Source organism: Hippocampus bargibanti, linkage group LG07, assembly GCF_051943395.1.
Source record: "Hippocampus bargibanti isolate YZ-2025 linkage group LG07, ASM5194339v1, whole genome shotgun sequence".
Taxonomy (NCBI): Eukaryota; Metazoa; Chordata; class Actinopteri; order Syngnathiformes; family Syngnathidae; genus Hippocampus; species Hippocampus bargibanti.
Window position 1 is genome coordinate 7670762 of NC_142740.1, and position 23682 is coordinate 7694443.

At 42.3% G+C, this 23682-nt stretch overlaps 2 protein-coding genes across 2 annotated transcripts in view; one reads left to right on the top strand and one right to left on the bottom strand.

Annotated features, from left to right (window-relative positions):
- Window positions 1–7410, bottom strand: part of bcar3 (BCAR3 adaptor protein, NSP family member) — a 76260-nt gene extending 68850 nt beyond the window's left edge. The window contains exons 1-2 of the mRNA XM_089001354.1: window positions 7306–7410; window positions 5537–5651 (exon numbers count right to left, since the gene is read on the bottom strand). Coding sequence (XP_088857480.1) covers window positions 5537–5651; window positions 7306–7395 — 205 coding nt within the window. The 5' untranslated portion in view covers window positions 7396–7410. The remainder of the gene's footprint in view (window positions 1–5536; window positions 5652–7305) is intronic.
- A 10120-nt stretch (window positions 7411–17530) lies between these two features.
- Window positions 17531–23682, top strand: part of hps3 (HPS3 biogenesis of lysosomal organelles complex 2 subunit 1) — a 35477-nt gene continuing 29325 nt past the window's right edge. Inside the window, exons 1-8 of the mRNA XM_089001429.1 lie at window positions 17531–17636; window positions 17972–18154; window positions 18236–18307; window positions 18511–18604; window positions 18694–18767; window positions 20590–20796; window positions 23310–23361; window positions 23522–23604. Of these exons, the coding sequence (XP_088857555.1) occupies window positions 18104–18154; window positions 18236–18307; window positions 18511–18604; window positions 18694–18767; window positions 20590–20796; window positions 23310–23361; window positions 23522–23604 (633 nt within the window). The 5' untranslated portion in view covers window positions 17531–17636; window positions 17972–18103. The remainder of the gene's footprint in view (window positions 17637–17971; window positions 18155–18235; window positions 18308–18510; window positions 18605–18693; window positions 18768–20589; window positions 20797–23309; window positions 23362–23521; window positions 23605–23682) is intronic.

Sequence of the window (23682 nt, forward strand, 5' to 3'; positions counted from 1 at the left end):
AAGCAGCGGTAAAAGCCAGCTTCCTAATTGCTAGCGAAATAGCATTAGCATTGAAGCCGTATTTCGACGGTGACTTTGTTAAACGATGCATGATGAAGGCGGCTGAACTTGTATGTTCCGAGAAGCGACAAGCTTTTGCCATATTTATTTGAGGAGTTGATGAGACATTGACTGTTACTGAAGAGTTTCATGAGTTGGTGCCAATGATGGACACCACAACAGCCGAGGACATTTTCGGCTCTGTCGTTGCTGTATTGGATAGAGTTGGAGTGGACTGGTCCCGCGCTGTCAGCCTGGCTACAGACGGCGCGTCATCCATGGTCGGAAAGAAAGCAGGTGTCGCGACAAAGTTCAAAGACAAAGTACAAGCCCTTCATGGAGGAGATCGTTTCTGGACATTTCACTGTATTTTGCACCAGGAGGCATTGGATTGGATTGGATTTGCCTTTATTAGTCTCACAGTGGAGAAATTTACATTTCACAGCAGCAAAGTGATGAAAGGAATGAAAGTAGAAAAAAGAAATACATGAGCTGCTAGAAAGGCAGCCACTCTCGACAAAACAAAGACACAGAGAGTCATTCATTCTTCAGGACTTGCTGTACCCTCTTTGTGATGACATGAAGCAGTTCTAGATGAAAGAGGAGAGGATCAAAGCGTCTTTCCACCATTGTGTTGCAAGTCGCTGAAAATGGACTATGGAGGTGGTTGTTCGCACTGTAAATTTCATCCGGTCCAGAGGTCTGAACCATCGTCAGTTTGACAAACTTCTCAGCTACAGCAACATTACCCACAGCCAGCCATACCACACTTTAATGTTAGTCAGCAGCTTCAAAACAAAAGTTATGTGATGGAATTCTACTGTTCATACAACTCCATAAATTTTCAGTATGTATTGTATGTGTATGTATGTTTCATGTATGAAGTTTACAGATTTACAGGACAGGTGAACACTTTCTTCATTACACATTTAAAATCACTCTCCTTAGTTTGTAAGGTGTACGCAGGGATTACATTTAGATTTTATATGCGTATGTGTAAGTGGTTTAAAAATTCCCTTTCTTTAAAAGTCTCATTTAATCTTAAAGTGCATGACTATATTTTTCAGTACCAATTAAAGTTGTGTGCCTTTGTACAATCAGTGGGATCAGTTGCAATGCATATTTGTGAATGATAAAAGTAAATTGCACATTTGTCTCAGGAAATATGAGGTGTTTCATGAAATGTTTTGTAAAAGGATAGTTCATTAAATGTCAATATTTTCCTAATGTTCTTGTGCTTCTTTACACCAAAACAAAGGAAATACATTATATTTTTATCTATTTTTAGCAGAGTATGGCATAATTTTAATGGTCCGGCCCACTTGACATCTCCCTAGGCCGTATGTGGCCTGCGATGCGAAATGAGTTTGACACCCCTGGTCTAGGCAATAGAAGAGATTGAAAAACTTCTGTTGATTTGGATTAACGAAAATAAGCTAGGACGGGACAGTATTTGAGGGTATTAATGCCGAGAAAGCACGGCAACTTCACTCGTATATCATCAAGAGGCAACTACATCAATGACCATCACAAAGGTCAATAAAACTACTTTGTTATACAGTGCAGTTTTTATTTATTTATTTTATATTTTATAATAATAATAATAATGATACATTTAATTTCTAAGCGCCTTTCAAAATTAAATAAGGCATATTTTGTGTACTTTTAAGGCTTATTTAGTAAAAAAGTATGTTTTATGGAGACCTGGCAACGGATTATTCTCATTTTAGTGGTTTCTTATGGGAAATAAATATTTGGAAGATGAACGTTTCGCCTGACACACACTTCCTGGGAACCAATTAAGTTCGTAAACTGAGATTTCACGGTACTTCCTATGTCCCAGAAATGTGCCAACACAAATTAATTACAGATAATGATGATGATAATTCCGTCGATGATTCAGAGTGCTGAACTCAGCCTGTTCTTGTATTTACAAGTATGACTGATATGCAATGACATCCATTCCACTTGCACAATCCGTGTAGGATCTTCGCGCTTGCGCCTCCTTCGTCACATTCCAACAACTACGCCGCAACTCTTGTCAAATCTTGTCAACTTTCACCCATCAGATTGTCCATGCCAGACGCGTGGATAAGACAACACACTCTGTGACATGTTAGCATCGATAACAAGTGAATAAGCTGTCAACACAAACACCTGCAAAAGCAAATTAAATGTCAATCTATATTTGGTGCTTTGACCAAGACTTCTTTGTCTCGGAAAATGCTTGCACGCATACAAAAATAAGTTCCTGTTCCTAAAAATAAGTTCCTAATAAAAATATGTTCCTGGAATGTTCTCCCTGGAAGATATAGATAGGACACGTTCCGTATATGAAGCAAAAAAATGTGCAGGTGCATTCACAAGCAAAGCGAGTCAGCAGTCCAAAAAGCTTGTTTTGGTTTGGGTTCCCTTCCACTTTCCGTAAATATGCCGTCTACCCTCTGATACCTGCCAACGACTCCAGTTTTGCCGTAAAAGCGACGGTTTTCATTATCCCATTCCGGGTTAATCATGAAAATGATGGTTTCCAATAAAAACAATCCATCCAAAATCGTCAAAATAGTAAGTACTGTACTCAACGTTCATTCAAAACACGAGAACAGGCAGAGTGCTAGCTGTTAGCCTCATTTGAGATTAATAGCGCATGCGCTTGCTATGGGTCTTTCCTGGAATCCAGAGTGACTGCTCATTCCTGCAATCGAGACTAAAGGGTTAGCGACGTTCGTAGCATTGTTGTGTCATGGCGTCTACCGGAGAAAACTCAACAAAAAGTGTGAAAAGTAAAAGAAAATTACAATCGTTTCGTGAGGAATACTCCCAAGCATTTCCAACAGTTAGACTTCGCTCAAGAAATTGTGAAAATTACGCTAGTTTGAGTTTCATACATGTCAACGTTGGCTCATAGCTGCTCGTGTAAATGATTACAATTCTCGTATGAAGGTTGTCGTACGCCGTACGTTATTAATTCCGCTAACTAGCGGAAATGCAGACCCCGGCATATTACTCAGCTTTTCTACTTTCAGAAGTTGGCTGGTATGATAACGTCCTTTTCACTCTTGAACGAATCGTAAATCTTTAGGTGAACCCGACAAGCCTTGAGGCGAGAGTCTAAATAGACGTGTGTGTTAAATTGTGAAGGTGCTCTCGGCGGAATGCTCTTATCGGGGTTAAATGTTGACATTTTCTCAGGATGCTTGCTTTGTGTGTGAATGTGTGTGTGCTCTTGTTTATGTGTGGTTATGGGGACACAGGTGTGTGTATGTACTTATTCTGTGTGAACATAAATCTGTTGACGTTGTGGGGACGCGAATCCCTCCTAGTGACAAAGCAAGTGTCTGAAGTGTACTTCATCACGGCCTTTGAGAAAAGAGTTGTCAAGATGCCAGTGTGTGTGTGTGTGTGTGTGTGTGTGTATGTATGTGAGTCTGCGTGTGTGTGTGTGTGTGTGTGTGTGTGTGTGTGTGTGTGTGTGTGTGTGTGTGTGTGTGTGTGTGTGTGTGTATGTTTTGCCTCCGCATTTCATGACAGAGGTGGCAGGCTGATAATGCCACGGTTGTCAGCGACCAAGCAGAGGCTGTTTCACCACAGCAACAGCATTTAAAGTGTCCGGCGTGCCAATGGCCAGGAATTTCAAAGAAGGAAAAACAAATAGGAAGGCATGTGAGAAGTCCTCAACTCCGTAAATATACCGATGTTTAAAAGAAAAATCGGAATCTTACACACCTTCTGTGGACTATTTGTTTAGTTTTGTTTAAATGTCCGCCACGGGACAGTCCCGTTCCATCAAAATGGAGGCTGGAGAGAAAATTTGTCATTTTAATCTGCATGGTATCATGTCTTTTATTTGAAAACAAAAATTTGCTACACGCTAATGCTAAAATCCATTTGCCACAATCTAATACACGCAACTGAGGGCAAAAAATCCTTGATAGTCGCTTGCACATAAAGATCTGTTTGACTAATATGTCTGATCTATTTATTTTTCAGGAAATCACGGGAAAATGGCATCGCGTTGACCACGTTTTTAATCCGGTGTCACCGATGTACGTATGTTACTTTAGAAAATACAGGTAACATCCGAGTTACGATGGGGTTCCGTTCTGACAAAACGGTCGTGAGTCAAACGGTCATAAATCGAAATCCATTCAAAATGGCTGACGCAAGGTTTATACGACAAGACTATTAAACATTTTCTATTGAATACTATTATATACCAAACTGTTTACAGTTCATTTATAAATTCGATAATTTTCACTGTCATTTTTATCATTTTATATTTCATATTATCGATTTTTATTACTGTATAACTGTACGGGTAATGTATACAAAACTGTTTACTGTACAGTTCATTTATAAATGTTATACATACCTTTCAGTGACGGTTTTATCATTTTAGATTTCATATTATTGATTTATAATTTATATTTGGATTTTATATAGTGGATTAAAGAAAACACATACGTAAAGAATACAGCTGTTGAAAAATCGCTCTCCCTGCTAACGGCCAGAAGAGGTCGCCCGACACACACGCTTGGATTCAGACGGACATCGAAGGAAAAAAGCAGTGTACAGTACTACCGGAGATGTTGCTGAGACGGTATCTGCACTGTATAACTACCGTATTGATTGTAGTTACCCAGTAGATTGCTGTGCAAATGTGTGACATTGCTGGCTGGCCAAAATTGTAGTACGCGTTGCTGGCTGCTTGCGCGTTGCGGTGCCAGGCGTAGAATAAAAAAAAGGGGGGCGGGAGGGTCTGGCGGTCGATGTTGTACGTACGGGTGGTCGTAAATCGCACCAGTTGTAACTCGGATATTACCTGTATATATATAATGTACAAAACGATGGTGAAACCAGCCATGATGTTTGGACTGGAGACAGTGCCACTGGAGAAAAGACAGGAAGCAGAGTTGGAGGTAGCACAGATGAAGATGTTGAGGTTTTCTTTGGGGGTGACCAGATGGGATAGGATCAGGAATGAGTAGATCAGAGGGACAACTCATATTAGAGGTTTTGGAGACAAAGTCAGACTGAGATGGTTTGGACATGTCCAGAGAGAGAGGGACTATATCGGGAGAAGGATGCTGAGCCTTGAACTGCCAGGCAGGAGACCGAAAGGAAGTCCTAAGACTGAGGACTTCCTTTCGGTCTCCTGCCTGGTAGTTCAAGGCTCAGCAAAGTCCCTCCGAGCATCCATGTCATGCGGGACTAATCCTGGACGCTTGAGAAGCAATGAGTAGGATATTTTGTTGCTATAATAATCTGAAAGGGTTCAGTGGTTCCGAGGCTTTGACAACATCCATAAACCTCATCTTAGGACCTAAGATGAGGTTTATGGATGTTGTCAAAGAGGACATGAAGGTAGCTGGTGTGAGGGGAGAGGATGCACAAAACCGGGTCAGATGGATGACATGGATGCTCGGAGGGACTTTGGGGGACGGATAGGAAAAGATAATGTTTGTGTGTGGGTAGGGTGAGGGTGGGAGGAGGGTACCTTTTCGCCTCTCTCCCTCCTGGAGAAGGTGCAAGGAAGTGAGGAGGTGCAAACGATGGAGGTGATCGTAAACGCCAATGTCCAAGAGGTCGCATTCTGTGAGGTGCAGCAGGTCCTGGAAAAGACAAAGGTGTCTTGATTTGAGCGCTTTGGTTTTCTCACAGCTTTACTTTTACTGTTTTACGGATATCTTCATTCATTTGTGGAAATTGCTTATCGGAGGTTGTTCACACACTTCGAACAACAAAATGTGAATTCTGGAGACCAGTGTTCACCATTTCTCAAATTAGCTGGGATAGCTTTTAGCTCACCTGTGATGCAAAAACTGGCATATTTAGCATTATTTAATTTTAATAAATGGATGATTTTATGATCTTGAATTAACTTAGCATGATTTTTTTTTGGAGTCGGGGGAAAGTAAAAGGAATGTTTCTAACAAATGCTAGCATGGGGAAAACAAGCTAACTCCACAAAGAACAGTCAGAATGGAGATTTGAACTCAGACGTCCTGCATGCTAAACTCACGCTACGTCGCCTCTACTTGAGAAACCTCACGTCTCCGTTCAACTCGGAATGACAAAATGAAGACTAGCTTGTTTTTATTTTGTTTATTTATTGAAAGCGAGATTCTCCAGAACTAGACATGACATTCCATCTCGGAACAATCAAATGTGTTTTGAAGCTTGAACCGCACACGATGTTTAGTGTAAGATAAGAAACTTCTGAGATTGACTAGACAGGTGGGTGATTCCAGCCGAGACCACCGATGACCGCCTGTCTCTCCAAAGTGCACCATCTCCTCACCTCGTCCCGATCTTGTCATTACCGAATTGTTTAGCACACCCCGCCAAATTTCAACCTTGCTCTAGGTTCTTACCGTCATAAGTAGATGACGGAGAACCAGAACAACCAGACAGCACCGGAAGTCTACCAGTGTCTGTAAAGACCCACGACGCTGCATCAACACGTATGCGGCTTTCACGAATCAAACCGACGCAACTGAAGGACTTGTTGTTTTGTTGCATTATCAAAAACAACAAGCACATAGCTTGTTGTTTTTGTTACTGCCTCTCGTCTCATCTCCATTTGTGTCTAAAATCCAAAGCGACATGTTTTCTTAATCTAGTCGCCCACGGCCAGAGTCGATTTAACAGCTGCGGTTGATTAATACTTGATTGTTATTATTTTTTCCACGTGAATGCATCCGTTGTGTCTGGCCAACACGAGTCATCACGCGCTTCAATCGTGACAATCATTTTCATCCGTTGGAACATTTGCTTTTTACGACTCAAGCGTTTCCGACATTTCCCAATTTTGTCGGTTTCATTCCGACACAAAGACGAGTTGTAAATTAGGACCCCTCAAGCATCCGCCGTGTAATATGAAACAACTTTGACAATCCGTGTTCTAATGTTGACATTAATGTCTGGCCGGTGTTGGTGGTGCCGACAAGCTCAGTCATGCGGGATTAATCCTGGACGCTTGAGAAGCAATGAGCTGGATATTTTGTTGATATAATAATCTGAAAGGGTTCCGAGGTTGTAGATTCCTCCACCGATAACTCCTGCAAACGAGCTATCGATCGCCTCTTCATCCACGCTATACGTGAAATTTCTTTGGTGGCCATCTTGGAGTCAGGATCATCTTGAAACATGTGAGGTCATTGGATTGGATTGGATATGCCTTTATTAGTCTCACAGTGGAGAAATCATCTGGCCATTTGTTTGCTGGCACGAATCTGGACAGTCGATTGTTTATGAGTAGAGTACCTCAACGCCATCATACTCTTGTTCCAGTGCAGTGCAGTATTGCGGAAGTCCCAGCTGATTTAACCATCGGGAGATGGACTGCTGTTTCATAGCCCACAAACGAGTCCTCACACACGCACCAGATGGACCCTGAAGGAATAGAAGATGACCCATGAAGATCAGTCTTGAGAATCAACCAATCAGGCAACATTTTATCACATATTTAAACAGATTCTTTTCTTACAGACAATGGTATTTTAGGTGTTCAATGACCTGGTAATTGAACACCTAAAATACACTGTCTGTCAGAAAATAATCTGTTTTAAATTAGATATCAAGTAGACAGGATGAACTTAATACTACAACTATTTTATCACGTACATGTACCCCTTTGGAAGTTTTATAATGATTAAAAAAATAAAATGGCCATTCGACATGTGGCGACAGATCCTCCGCAAGGACAGGGACACAGAGAACACGATCAGGAAGTGAGGCAATGACTGATTATGTGCAGTGGCCTCAAACTCAGGCAATTATATGAAGTGCTGTTACGGGTGGAGTCAATGACAGTAAGCAAAGTGCGTGTCGCCACTCTGCTGGACTCCTCGCTCTCAATCACATCAAGATGACCTGTGAAGGTGTCATTGTGGTCGCCATAGGCGTCCTATAGTCACTTTTGGCACTTCTCTTCGTGACCGACCCCAATTCAAACTCGAGTCGGCTGGTTTATCCAGGGAAATCTGTTACCTGGTTCTTTTTTTTTTCCAAGATGGCGCCTGAGTAGGCAGCCATCAGCAAGTGCTCTCACGAGCCTTGCTTTTTTGTTGTTTTTGTCTTGTTATTGTGTTTTCTTTTGTCACTTTATGTTGTTGTGCGTCACGTGGAAGGGATACAGATTGTTTTTCAGCATTTTTGGCCACGACAATCATCAAGGAGGAGACTGTGCTGAGCGGTTGCGCCTTTCGGCAGCATGAATATGCCAGTACTGTTTTTGAGTGGGAGGAATGTCGGAGCCATTTGACTGCCATCGCTGGACAGCTCTGGGGCCATTGTGCTTTTTTGCGCCTGTAATGGGCAGCATCTTCACAGCCCCGCTTTGTTCAGCGGAAAGGTCAGTGCTGTTGGTGAGTCTGCGGTTGGATGGATGCATGGCTTGAGGAGCCCGCGATAAGAAGAAAGCAGCGTCAGCGCAGAGCGCCGATGAGTATGTGGAACTGTCGCGGCTTGGAATTGAAGCGGATTTATGTGGGACAGGAGATGTGAGACAATGTCTTTTCGTCAATGGATGCTACAGCTTCGTGTTTGCTTTCAACATTTAGCTTGTAGTAGACGTACAAATTCCACCATGACGTCCCTGATCCACTGCTGACATGGATGCTTTGATCCTCTCCTCTTTCAACTAGAACTGCTTCATGTCATCACGAAGAGGGTACAGCAAGTCCTGAAGAATGAATGACTGTGTCTTTGTGTTGTCATATTTGTTATTTATTTATTTTTTCCCAAGATGGTGGCGCGTGAACACGCAGCGGCTCCCCTCTTCCGGCAAATTGGCGTTTTCATGTTTATTATGTTTGTTATTTATGTAATTATAAGTCCCTTGCATGCTGGGTCCGAGAGGACAGTAATTTCATCTGTGCTGTATGTCATACATATTAGCATATTTGACAATAAAGCTGACTTTGACTTGACTTTCCACTGGCAAATATCTGGCAAACCGAGGCATCTGATGGAGGATTCTGCCAGGTGTGTTGGACAACTCAACTCAGAACCCTAAGATGTATAGGGTTCCGGTCTAGTTCCATTCAAGAGGTGAACAGTGATATTATGGACCAACTGGAGACTGAACAACACAACTCAGAACCCGACGATGTATCGGGACCCGGTCTAGTACCAGTCAAGAGGTGACCAGCGGCATTGTGAACCAACTGGAGACTGAACAGCGCTACTCAGAACCCTAAGATGTATAGGAACCCAGTCTAGTACCAGTCAAGAGGTAAACCAACTCGAGACTCTTAATGGAGGACTGGTGATTCCAAAGTCAAGTGCATGACAGTCATTCAGCCAGTGGGTGATGAAAGCATATGGCTTGCCATCTGTCAACCAGATGATACTTTTCATATCCGAGCTTCTAGGACTGTCTGCTGCGCAGATGTAGTTTTATTGCATTTTGTTGAGGTATTTCCCAAATAATGTAAGCAGTTCAGCTGGCTACGATTTGAAAGGGGGACACAAATATAACTGGGGGACAACTTCTAACACATGGGAAATGAAACAAGGGACACCAAATTTCCCCATTGTGGGACGAATAAAGGTTTTCTGATTCCGATTCTGAACCACCAACTGGTCAAACAATTTGACTCCAACCAAGACAGCAAAAGTTCACAAGTGGAACCTGGACCACCCCCCACCCCCCCCCGCCCCCGAAAAACACTCCGAACGCTGCTCGTATGAACCCAGACCGCAACGTTCTCTCCCAAAAGTGCTACTTCTTCTTTCCGTGGAGTCCATTTCAACCTTTCTCCGCGGATCTGACCTCGGCTATTTCCCATGACCACATCTCTCTCTGGGGTGCCGTGGCAATATCCAATTTCTCATTGAAGAAGGACGCTATAAATAGACTCCTACCCGCTGAGTGAGCCTAACAAGCTGCACTATTGAACAACCTCCCATAATGGATTGGACTTTTAGGGAAAAACAAACTTGGGTACGGCCAAGACTGAGAAGAGAGGGCAATCTGCTCTTCATTCACTCACTCTAATGCCTTTCTTGGCTGCAGTCCGTCGAGCAAGGGCATTTATTTCACCAATTACATTAGACTTATAACAATCCAACCAATTGAACAAATCTGTTAAATAACACAAAGCATTCCTCGCTCAAACTATTTGAAGGAGGAACTTCATTCACGGTACAAACAAGAGGCCTGAATTTCAGCGTGGAACCAGTCATGACATGTTTGTCTTATATGCAAATCACACGAGTCAAAATACTGTCCTTTACAATGAATGAATTTGATAATAATAATAATCATCATCATCATCATCATCATCATCATCATCATAATCATAATAATAATAATAAATTTCATTTATAAGTGCCTTTCAAAAACTCTCAGGGTCACTTTACAGTCACAGGATGTTTTTTTGTGGGTGAGCAGCGGCAGCCACACGCGCCAGCGTTCACTCAACCCGGAATAACAAATAGATAGAAAGCTAGCCAGATAGCTAATAGATAGCTAGCTATAATACGCATCTTCATGAGCATTCTTTTCAAAGCATCTTCAGAACTGTTCAACTGATGATGCTTATTTTTGTCATGGTAAAATGGCATTGTGGCTCGAATTGACGCTTACATTAACAAAAACAAAAACAACAACAACAACAATACTACCATTACTACTACTACTACTACTACTAATAATAATAATAATAATAATAATTAACTATCAAATAAATAAACTCTCAAGGTCACTTTACAGTCACATTATAAGTTTTTCTGTGGGTGTGCTGCGGCAGCCACACGCACCAGCGTTCAGTCACCCTGGAAGTTACTCAAATAGATAGGAAGCTAGCTAGCTAGCCAATAGATAGCTAATTTATAGCTAGCTAGATAGCGACAGGTAACATCCGACTTACGACCAAGTTCCGCTCCGACCAAACGGCCGCAAGTCAAAACAGTCGCAAGTCGAAAATCCACCCAAAAGCGATCCAGAATGGCGGCGGGCGACGTTTGCGCGCTCAAATAATAGAAAGCTAGCTACCTAGCCGATAGATAGCCTCATAGATAGCTAGGTAGATAGCTACAGGTAACATCTGACTTACGACCAAGTTCCGCTCCGACCAAACGGCCGCAAGTCAAAACAGTCGCAAGTCGAAATCCACCCGAAAGCGATCCAGAATGTCGGCGGACGACGTTTGCGCGCTCAAATAGATAGAAAGTTAGCAACCTAGCCAATAGATAGCCTAATAGATAGCTAGGTAGATAGCTACAGGTAACATCTGACTTACGACCAAGTTCCGCTCCGACCAAACCGCCGCAAGTCAAAACGGTCGCAAGTCGAAATCCACCCAAAAGCGATCCGGGATGCCGGCGGACGCCGTTAGCGTGCCGACCTGAGTGCAGGGGGCAGATGGTGTAGTCGCTGGAGCTTCAGGCCTTTCCCAGACCGCGGCAGCGCATCTCCTTCCTCCTCAGGCCCGACAGAAGAGAACCGCACTCTCCGTCTTTGACCATTTGAGTTTATTAATTGTGTTCAAATAAATCTACCTGATTTTGTTCTTCATTTAAATCGGGCATCCATGTCAGATTCTAAATAATAATATTTATTCCGCCACCTCAAAAAATATGAAGATGGGGCGAAAAAATGTCACCTACCTTGCGAATTGCTGAGTTTGAGTCAGCGAAGAATGCGATGGAGTGCAACCTGGCGAGCCCACTTGCTGCTCGCGGCGCTCACAACGGCAAGCCTGCATGAGTGGCTGCCATGTCATCCATTTTAAGTGTCTATGAAGCCATCAAACGGAGAGAGAGAGGGGGGGGGGCGACGAGAGGGAGAGAGCATACGACTCCAAAATTGATGGCAATATGACTCAAAATGATAAATTATTACGAGACTTCCAAAATAACATAAATGTGTGTCATATAATGAATGAACCTGACATCACAGACTTTTGAATAGACTGTTTAAAGGACAATCCACACCACTTTTTTGTTTCCTAACTGACATCTTAAAACATTTTACAGCATCTAAAATACACAAAACACGCAGGATATTTTTAGTCAAATGCAAAACACCAATAAAAATGACAAACTGTCCAAAAACTACTTCAAATTGAACACGGAAGTGGCCAGTTTCAAAAGGTCCCGCCCCCTTGTTTGTGATATCACGCCAAGACGTCTTGGCTTGCTGGAGAATAAAAACAATGTCACATCCTCCTCTGCTCCAGGAGCGTGCCCCTCCTCGCCCTACTCTCCGGACTCACTCACCTGTGCCTCATTCCGTTAATTGTGCCTTCTGGCTATAAAAGCCACCCATGCCGTTCGGTCAGTGCCGGTGTATTCTCTGAAGTGCCCCGTCACCCAGCCGCACGCAGGTCTGTTTCGCTGGTCTCCTCCATTTCCTGTTTTGCCTTATGTGTCTCAGTAAAGACTCTTATTGAATTACTGTCTCCACCGTGTATTTCGGATCCAACCCTTACTACTTCCCGTCGTCCCTCGAGTTCTGTCACCACTCCTCGAGCGGACGTGACAAACAATGGCTTCAGATTCGGAGAAGATGCTTTCTTGTTACTCGTCCAGTTAAGAATATGATTCAAATAGTTCTGAAGAGGAAAGCATGAATGTTTGCAATTGATTAAAGAAGTCTTTCCAGGTCATTTTGAGACATCAGGACTGATGTGTAGCACCCAGAACATGCAGAATATGGCGCCCAAGCTTCGTTGAAAATGGGCGCATTTGTCTGCCGGGAATTTGTGTCAGCGAATATCAAATCGTGTCTTGGTGCAACACACAACGATTCACCATCGCGTTATTCATGTGTTTTCCTTCTAATTTCGCCATCAACACGAAGTTTTCAGCCCAAACAAAGTACTGCAAAATGCATTGTGTGTTCTTTCTCGGTCAGGGGCGTTCCTTCCATGACGTGACGTCAGAAATCGTCACCAACTCAAAAACAAGACTTCCTGAATATTCAGCGTGAGTCTTAAAATGTAAAATATGGCTATATGCGGTGGAATCTTTGTAAAATACGCTCAGTAGAAGTAATTTGAAGCGATTTTACAAATTATGGACACAACTTGTCAGGAGGCGTCGGTTGTCCCTTAAACTTATTTGATCAACAATTTCTGTTTTCCCTCCTTCCTCCGGTTTTACGCTCGAAACGTGTAGGAAGATTTGCTGGCCGGTGAGTAAAAAACATGAAAGGCGGTTGGTGAAGAAGCCATTGTTGCGCTCTCCACTATGGTAAGGGAGTTACGGTGTTGTGGGATCCTGTCACACCATGGCAACCAACTTCCAAAAGGCTTTCAGTCAAACAATCCACCATCAACACTGTTGATGGCGGGAATGAAATGACCTTGACTCAAGTGTAAAGTGTCGATGCCAGGATGTGTTTTATAAACACTGTCAAATTCGGATTATGAATAATTGAAAAATGAAAAAAGCATAATCACTTCATAAAAGAAAAGAAGAGAAACTCGAGCTATTCAGCTATGGCCTCACACATTCAACCAAAAGAATTTTCTGCTGTCCACGATTACTCGTCCATGACGAAAGCGCCCTCTGGTGTCAAGTTAGCCGCACTACGCAGTCCTACCGAAGATTGACGGAAAATGAATCTCAAATACGTAGTAATAATGTTCTTCATATCCCATAAAACATTCCCATATATTTTTTCTAAAGTTATATCATCATGGTCTCAACAAAGAGAGCCAAATGTATATATTTAATTGAATGTTTGTGCATGATTTGGCTATAAATGTCGCCTTTTTCCTCACTACACAGTGTAGGATATGCCGATTCAACTAAAGTATCTTGCTGTAAAGGATAACTGACGCCTCCGGACAAGTTGTGTCCATAATTTGTAAAATCACTTCAAATGACTTCTACTGAGCGTATTTTACAAAGATTCCACCGCATATAGCTATATTTTATGTTTTAAGACTCACGCTGAATATTCAGGAAGTCTTGTTTTTGAGTTGGTGACGATTCCTGACGTCACGTCACGGAGGGAATGTGGCGTAACACGTGTGTATGATTTTGAAGTGCGCCTTTCAACCCTTTCATGTCTTTCGATTCCTTGATCTCCTTGATGTGCGTCTCACCCTGACGCATAGCACACACTTGAAAATTTTATAAAAGGAGCTGTCACGGGACAGAGAGAGAACCACGGGGCAGAATCATCTCAGACTCATCTCGGACTCACAGACTCAAAGAGACTTGCAAAAACCCGCTCAGCCGGGCGTCGGACGGACATCACGGCACGACTTGCTCGACTCCACGCCGCGATCAAGCTCTGCGTGTCACCTGCCTGGGAGATCTGACAACGAACCTACTTACAAATAAAGAGAAACATCAAACTCTTTATAGGCGAGCTAACCAGGAGCATTTTTTCCCTCCTCCTCAGCCCAATCAACTCGCCAAATGGAAAGAACTAGATTTCCCAGCCGCCCGTGATCCCGGCATCTTCACAGCAAGACCCCTCGGGCCGAGTTCCCGATGGGCCACCACCACCCGTGGGCGCCCCGACCCCACCGTGAAACCTGCCGCACCCTGATGGCCAACATCGTCCAATTCGCCTGGCGACTCTGCAACTAGCTGCATCGTATATGTCCACGATCGCACATCGTCGGACATTGCTTATCTCCACGATCGGACATCGTATATGTCCACGATCGGACATCGTATATGTCCACGATCGGACATCGTCGGACATCGCTTATGTCCACGATCGGACTTCGGGAAGACGCTTCACGGCCGACTCGGCCGCCGACGTCAGCGTTCTTGCTCAGCGTCCTGCAGAGAACCATGGCAGCGCGATCATCGCCACAGTCGCCGATGACCGGCCTGTTTTTTGAAGTGCGCCCTTCAATCCTTTCATGTCTTTCAATTCCTTGATCTCCTTGATGTGCGTCTCACCCTGATGCATAGCACACGCTTGAAAATGGTATAAAAGGAGCTGTCGCGGGACAGAGAGATTGGGCGGAATCATCTCAGACTCATCTCGGACTCACAGACTCAAAGAGACTTGCAAAGACCCGCTCAGGCGCCCGGCTAATGCCGGGCGTCGGCCGGACATCACGGCACAACTTGCTCGACTCCACGCCGCGATCAAGCTCTGCGCGTCACCTGCCTGGGAGATCTGACAACGAACCTACTTACAAATAAAGAGAACCATCAAACTCTTTAGGAACGCCCCTGACCGAGAAAGCGGCACACCATGCATTTAGCGGGACTATGTTTGGTCTGAAAACTTCGTGTTGATCCGTGTTGATGGCGAAATTAGAAGGAAAACACATAAATAACGCAATGGTGAATCGTTGTGTGTTGCACCAAGACAACTATTTGATATTCGCTGACACAAATTCCCAGCAGACAAATTAGCCCATTTCCAACAGAGCTTGAGCGCCCTCTTCCGCATTTTCTGGGATGCTACACATCAGTCCCGGTGCCTCAAAATGACCCAGAAGAACTTCTTTAATCGATTGCAAACATTTATCCTTTCATCTTCAGAACTATTTGAATCATATTCATAACTGGATGAGTAACAAGAAAGCATCTTCTCCGAATCTGAAGCCGTATTTTTGATTCTCGAGCAAGGCAAGACACATTTGCGTGACGTCACGAACTGGGGGCGGGACGTTTTAGCACACTTTTAGTCATTTTAATTGGTGTTTTGCATTTGACTAAAATATCAGCCTGCGTGCATTGGGTATTTTAGATGCTATAAAACGTTTTTCTGATGTCAGTTAGGAAACAAAAAAATGGTGTCGGTTGTCCTTTAAATTGACTTTAAAATGATGAATTAAGTCATTTGGGGCTGGGGGCGAGAGAGTATTCATGTTTTTAATCATTCGATGTAAAACAAAGCGAGTAAAATTAACCCATGAAGGTAAGGCGTGTGTCCACCTTTGTGATTGACGTCAATGAGTGATTGACGTCAATGAGTGATTGATAATAATAATACATGTCATTTATAAGCGGCTTTCAAAACTCCCAAGGTCACTTTACAGTCACTGGATCAGTTCTTCTGTGGGCGAGCAGCGGCAGCCACACGTCCCAGCGTTCACTCAACGAGAAGTAACTCAAGAAGATAGAAAGCGAGCTAGCTTGCTAACAGAAATCTACTAATAATAAAACATTGTATTTATGCGCCGTTCAAAACGCTCAATTGACATTGAAGAGAGATTTTTTTGTAATCATTCAAAGTGAACGCAAAGCGTCAAATTAACCAATGTAATTATAATATGTAATTATAAAAAAGGACAGAGCGCTAAAAACAAAAGTCTTTAGGAAGTCTACGCACACTGACCAATACTTTTTGATTCGAACCACCCTTTACAACACAAACTAGGAGTTATCAGAGCCCTCCAGCATAGGGCTAAACTAATACCAACAAGCATTGAAGGTAGAGAAAAGGAGTCAAAACATATCAGGAGAGCACTCACTAACTGTGGGTACCCTCAGTGGTCATTTAACAAATGTCAGAAAGAAAGAATCGGGAATGAAACCAAAAATTCAGAAGATACAAAAAGGAGAAAAGTAGCAGTGCCTTACATAGCAGGAGTTTCTGAAAAACTACAAAAAGTCCTTTGGCAACACAAAATTCCTACTTATTTCAAACCGATAAACACTTTAAGGCAAAAATTAGTGCATCAAAAAGATAGCCTACCAAATCAAAAACAAAGTAATGTAGTTTATTCAATACATTGTAAGAATGAAAATTGTAAAGAGCAGTACATTGGGGAGACTAAACAAATTCTTAAAACAAAAGAAAGACTATCAACATCGCAGGGATAATACTAGTGGGCCTCAATCGGCAGTACATATGCACCTAAAAGCTAGCAACCACTCATTTGATGAAAAATAAGTGATTTTCATAAAACAACTAAATCCTTCATTAAACCGGTTTGGTGGGGTGAGGTTCAATTTGGATCGTTCATACAATAGCCTGCTTATCGATGAGAAGGTTTCTTCAGCCGTCATCTGTACAAAAGTGAAGGTTTCGGACGTTTCGCCTCCTATCCAAGAGGCTTCGTCAGCGAACTAAAGTCTGACTGGTCGTATCGGGCCGATACGACTACTCCTGTACGACTGAGAGCTTACACAGACGAATAGCCTGCTTAGGCAACATAGGATTAGTAATACTGATGAGGTGATACCGGTCGAAGTGGGGCAATCAGGCCAGTCGTTAGTCAGAACAATAGGAACAATCAGTGGCGCTGCAGGGAGTAGTCCTCTGCTCCCCCCAACCTGAGAGCAGGGACCTATCATAGCAGAGTCCAGCACCGCCAGGTCTGAACAGTAGGGATATATATCTAGGGCCTAAACTACCAGTAAGACAAAGTTTCTTGGATAAGAAGCGAAACGTCCGACACCTTCAAAGAAGTACAGATGACGGCTGAAGAAACCTTTTCATCGATGGACCACTCCTGTACGACTGAGAGCTTACGTCGAAGAGTTTTTTTGTAAACATGCGAAGTAAACCCCATGTGACAAATTAACCAATGAACGCAAAGGGGGCGTGTCCGCCATTATTGTGGTTGTGATCGACTTCCGGCTTTGCGGCGTGAAAGCTTTCCACTGCAACTTTCGATCACCAATAAGAAAAACATCTCATTCCACAACGGAACGGGAGCGTAAGTGCGCCACAGGTTGATTTATTTGTGCTACCTTTTAAACGTCCGGTGCGAGCGAGAAAGAAGCTAAAATGGGGCTTGAAGTCGATTGTCGCAGCACCGCATTCGGCTCACAAGACCGCAGCATGTGATATCGATTAGAGGGATTTGTCTGCCATTCCCCAGCCCTTCTTTGAAAATACTTCAACATTGTGTTTCTCGTTTATACTCTCTATTTTTTTGCGCTATAATATTTTTAAAGAAAATATATTGTGGGCGAATATCTTAATAGTCACGTGATGCTTACAACTGGCCTAGTAAGTGTTTTTTTTTTACATTCTCTTGAATGATTTCAGAACTGACTCCGGTTTAGCTATGCTCTCGCGGGGCCGTTAGTGACCCTTCGCGCGAGAGAAAGTAGAACAAGGACCTGGAAGTTGTCTTAACCCACCGCACCTGGTCGCATTGAATCATCTTGTGGATGCAACATGGTGCACGTCTACAATTGCCACCCTTACACCTCACAGCAGATAGTCCAGGTCAGCGAAGCTCTCCTGAGATCAAGTGAGCCAACTTAAATGTCATTTATCTTCTTGCTAATGACGTCCTTTTGTCATCAGGTGGAGCAGGAGCCCGGTCTGGTCTGCTGTGGAGGTGGCGCTTTGTTCGTGGTAACCGCCGGAGGATGCAAGGTGATTATTGTCGTTATTTTTTGAATGAGCATAACAGATGCAGTGATCACATGTCAATAACCTTCCATTTTGTTGCATCGGCATATCCGTGAACAGTTGAGAGAAAAAAAGTGACACCCCTTTTTTTTAATGGCAATTTTTTGTGATATTAAAAAAATAAAACAAAAATACGGCGGGACTTTAACTGTGAACGTTTGGTTCAGGTGGAAGCTTACAATCTGGAGCAGGAAGGCTGCCCTCTTATCTGTCGCTTTGCTACCATGGGTCGCGTCAGGAGCATCCTGCACGGCAACATTGGTAGGTACACCACATTTTTTCTTCCAAGCTCCTGATCGCATTTGGTTGTTCTGTCAATCATGTTCTTTTCTTGTCCCAATGGCATCTAGGAGACTACCTGGTCACCATAGAGGAAAAGAACAGCTCCACCTATTTGAGAGCCTACACCAACTGGCGTTACCAGGTGTGCAATTGGTAAAATAATCAGAAATAAAAGACAATCGAGGCTTTTTATTTAATCGTCGAGAAGTACAGTAACGATTCGTTTTTCAAAGTTAATGGGAACCAGAAACGCACGAGGGAGAAAATATGTTTATGTGTACCGCTGTGACGTTCTGATTGCCTTTTTATTAGTAAAAATAGGTTAAAAGTTTCAATTTTGAAATCAAGTGATATTTTATATTATTTATTCATGTAGTTGTTTGTTTGTTTGTTTGTTTGTTTGTTTGTTTCTATTGTTGAAGGACAAAAAAAACCTTGCTGACATTTCCAACTCAATTCAGAATTCATCTGAGCTGTCATGGCGATGTGTCTTTAAAATGAATAAGTAGATAAATTGTCAAATAAATACATACATAATGGAAAGGATAACAAAATAAAGAATAAGTCAATAATAATGCATAAATAGTAAATAATAAATAAATAATAAACAGTTAATAATTAATAAAAAGTAAATAATATAATACAGTAATTAATACATGATTACTAAATAATTAAATAATAAATGAATAATATTGTGTATAATAAATAAATAGTAAAAAATACATAATGAACAGTCAAAAATAATTAATAAAGAAGTAAATAATTAATAATTAATAAACAATCACTATATAATTACTAAATAATTAAACAAGTGAATAATGAATAATAAATAGTAAATAATAGTAATAACAATCAGTCAATAATTAATACATAATAAAGAGTAATGAATAAATAATTACTACATAATTATTACACAAGTGAATAATAAATAGTAAATAATAAATAAATAAATAAATAATAATCAGTCGATAATTAATAACAACTAAAGAATAAATTAATAAATAATTACTAAATGATGACTAAATAATTAATAAGTGAATAATATGTAATAAATAAATAGCAAATAATAAATGGGCCCGGTAGTCGAGTGGTTAGCACACCGGCTTCACAGTGCAGAGGTCGCCCGGTCCGGCCTCCCTGTGTGGAGTTTGCATGTTCTCCCCGGACCCGCGTGGGTTTTCTCCGGGTCCTCCGGTTTCCTCCCACACTCCAAAAACATGCATGGCAGGCAGATCGACCACTCCAAATTGTCCCTAGGTGTGAGTGTGAGAGTGACTGTTGTACGTCTTTGTGTGCCCTGCGATTGGCTGGCAACCAATCCCCGCCTCGTGCCCGAAGACAGCTGAGATAGGCTCCAGCAACCCCCGCGAACCTAATGAGGAATAAGCGGTACGGAAAATGAGATGAGATGAGATAATAAATGCATGATGAACAGTCAAAAATTAATAATTAATAAAAAGTAAAGAATTAATAGTTAATCCACAATCACTATATAATTACTAAATAATTAAATAAAAACTGAATAATAAATACTAAATAAATAGGAAATAATATAATAATAAATAGTAACTAATTAATAAAAAGTAAATAATACGTTAATAATTAATCACTACATAGTTACTAAATAATTAAATAATGAGTAAATAAATACATAATAAATAATAAACAGTCAAACATTAATACTTAATAAAAATAAAGAATAAAAATCAGCACATAATTACTAATAAATTAATACTAACTAATACACAAATAGAATAAAATAAAAACACTGACGGATCCAAATAAGGCTCCTTAGCTCGGTCAACACTGCGAACCAACTCCTCGCTACCACCCTTGAAGCAATGTGTCCAGTTGATGATGTCATCTCCAATGGGGGGGAGTGGCTTACACGGTCTCCCACACAGCGTGGGATTTGCAGGGTGTCGGTGCGCAGCTTGACGAATGAAACCGTCACTTGTTGACAGGCCGAGGAGAAGGCCCGTGTTGGGGTGCGCTTGTTAGGCCACCTGCTCCGAGGGGCGTCCCAGCGGGGCGGAGTCCAGATGGAGGTCATCGAGATCCCTTTATCAGAGCGTCCCGTCGCCGTTGCGTGTTGTCCGCTGACTGGCGACCTCCTGGTGGGCTGTGACAAGACTTTGGTTTTGTTTACGCTGAGAAGACAGCAAAACACGGTGAGTATAAAATTGCAAAGAATTTGGCGATTCTTGGCTCTAAAACAGTGGTCCCCAACCTTTTTTGCGCCACGGACCGGTTTAATGTCAGACAATATTTTCACGGACCGCCGGATAAATACAACAAAATAAAATGATACGACAGGCATGGAAACTGTTTTTTTCTTTCTTTTAAAGGACAACCAACACCATTTTTTTGTTTCCTAACTGATATCAGAAAGACGTTTTATAGCATCTAAAATACCCAAAACACGCAGGCTGATATTTTTAGTCAAATGCCAAATACCAATAAAAATGACTTGGTGTCTAAAATCTGTGCCACAAATCAGCTCGAAACTGGGGATTTTCAGAAAGTCCTGCCCCCAGTTCGTGACGTCACGGCAAGTCGTCTTACCTTGCTCAAGAAACAAAACAATGGGCTCACGAAGTTCAGATTCGGAGAAGATCCTTTCTTGTTACTCATCCAGTTATGAATATGATTCAAATAGTTCTATGCTTTCTAGAGGATAGAATAGATGTTTGCAATCGATTACAGGAGTCCTCCCATATCAATTTGAGCCGTCAATGACAGCAATGTAGTGTCCCAGAAAATGCAAAAGATGACGCCCAAGCTCCGTTGGAAATGGGCTGATTTGTTGTTGGGAATTTGTGTCAACGAATATCAAATAGTAGTCTTGGTGCAACACACAACGATTCACCATCGCGTTACTTATGTTTTCCTTCTAATTTTGCCATCAACATGGATATCAACACGAAGTTTTCAGACCAAACAAAGTACCGCAAAATGCATTGTGTGTCACTTTCTCGGTCAGGGGCGTTCCAAATGTGACATCTCGTAGGGGATCGTCATCAACTCGAAAACAAGACTTCCTGAATATTCAGTGTGAGTCTTAAAACGTAAAATATAGCTACCGTATTTTCACGACCAAAGGGCGCACCGTGTGAAAAGGCGCAGTCTCATTTATGTGTGCCATTTCTGTATTTAACACACACATTGGGCGCACCGGATGAAAGGACGCAAGTTTTATATACCGGTACATATCCTCTACTGCCATACGTACGTCCGCCTCACAACAACACACAGGCATACAAGTATGCGTATTTAAAAAAACAGATCGGGAGCAAAACTGAGTTTGGTAGTGCTTTATTAATTAATTACAAAGTAATAACATTTTGTAATCATCACTCAATAGGCGTCGACATGGTAAAAAAAGAGCACATTACCAGTACCGACTTTTCCGAAAGCTCGAACCACCGTGCCAGCAGACACGTTAGCCCAAGCATCCACAATCCATTGGCAAACTGTGGCGTAACATCCAGCCCTTTTCGTTAATAATGACGCCTGCTGGAAATGTCTTTTTAGGCAAAGTCTTTCTTTTAAAAAATCACAATCGGCGGGAGTTTCTCTCCGTTAGCATGGCAGCCAAGCAAAACAGGAAACAAAGCCTTTTCGCCGGCTTTCCAGAATAATTCGCCGTCCATTGCTGCGCTGCCGTAGTCCTGGTCCGGATGGGAAAATGGCACAGTTTCATAAAACGGCAGCACCAAGACGGACCTCCTTGGAAATGTTCAATTTTCATTTCCTCCGCTAGCGTTACTGCTCTAAGTGGTATGGTGACAGTCGAAACGCTCCTTCCGCTCGCTCTTAGCTCGCCGATCCATTGCTCGAATCTTTCCTCCAACTCCGGCCACCTTGCCTTATGTCCGCGTATTATGTCACGGTGGCTCGATTCCGATGTTCCTCGGTGTAGCTGATAGCCTTCAGTTTAAACTGAGCTTCATAACCATGTCTCTTTGCCATTTTCAGGGTTGTTAAAACAGCAATGTTCTACATAAAGCACATACCTGTTCGTTTATACACAAACCACGCCCACACATCCCCCCTCGTTTTCTCTACCACGTCCTCATGGTGGTCTCTAATACGTCCGCACTACAGGGCGCACCGCACATTTTGAAAAAAATCCGAGACGTTTATATGCGCCTTATGGTCATGAAAATACGCTATATGCAGTGGAATCTTTGTAAAATACGCTCAGTAGAAGTCATTTGAAGTGATTTTACAAATTATGGACACAACTTGTCCGGAGGCGTCGGTTGTCCTTTGAATATAATAAACGTGAATCCATTGTGTAAATAGGACTCCTGGTATTGTCTGTTAAATGCAGCCTTTTTTTTCTTAGAAGTCGTATGCTCTTGTTCCGTCTCCTCACTGGGCCTTTTTCCCTTCGAAAAGAAACGTTACAAAGACGTTTGTTTTTACTCATTTTGCTATTTTTTACTTTTGCTATTTTAGCGGTATGTATTACGTGACCTAGACAAGCGTTTTGACATGCGTCAAGAGTAAGTCATAGACGGATGTAATCTGGTAATTTTCCATTTTATGTAAATTATTTATTCTTTCTGCGCGGCCCGGCACCAAATGACCGACGGACCGGTACCGGTCCGTGGCCCGGGGGTTGGGGACTTCTGCTCTAACGTTTCCTCCATGTTTCCTCTGTGGTTTTCAAACGCAGCCGAACGTCCAACACAATTCAAGCAGCCAACAGAGTACAAGTCACAATCCAGGTAACAAATGCTCAATTGGCTTGTTTCTGTGAAATATCGTCGCACTCGCAGAAATGCCTTTGAAGGTCTGTTTCCATGGCTACATGCTGAAGCTTTTCGATGCTTGCTTGAGTAATCCACTTCTAAAATCGATATTTGTCACTCGGACCTCTCACTCTAGATCAGACCCCAAACCAGAGCGCCTCTTTCTTGGATTTTGAACGTTCTGTCATCCTGCATCTTCCGGCAACTCATCCCAAACAGGTATCGGGGCATGAGGGCTTGCTTTTATGTGCTGTATATCTGACAGAAGATGAAGACAAAAAAAATGGAAGATAATTA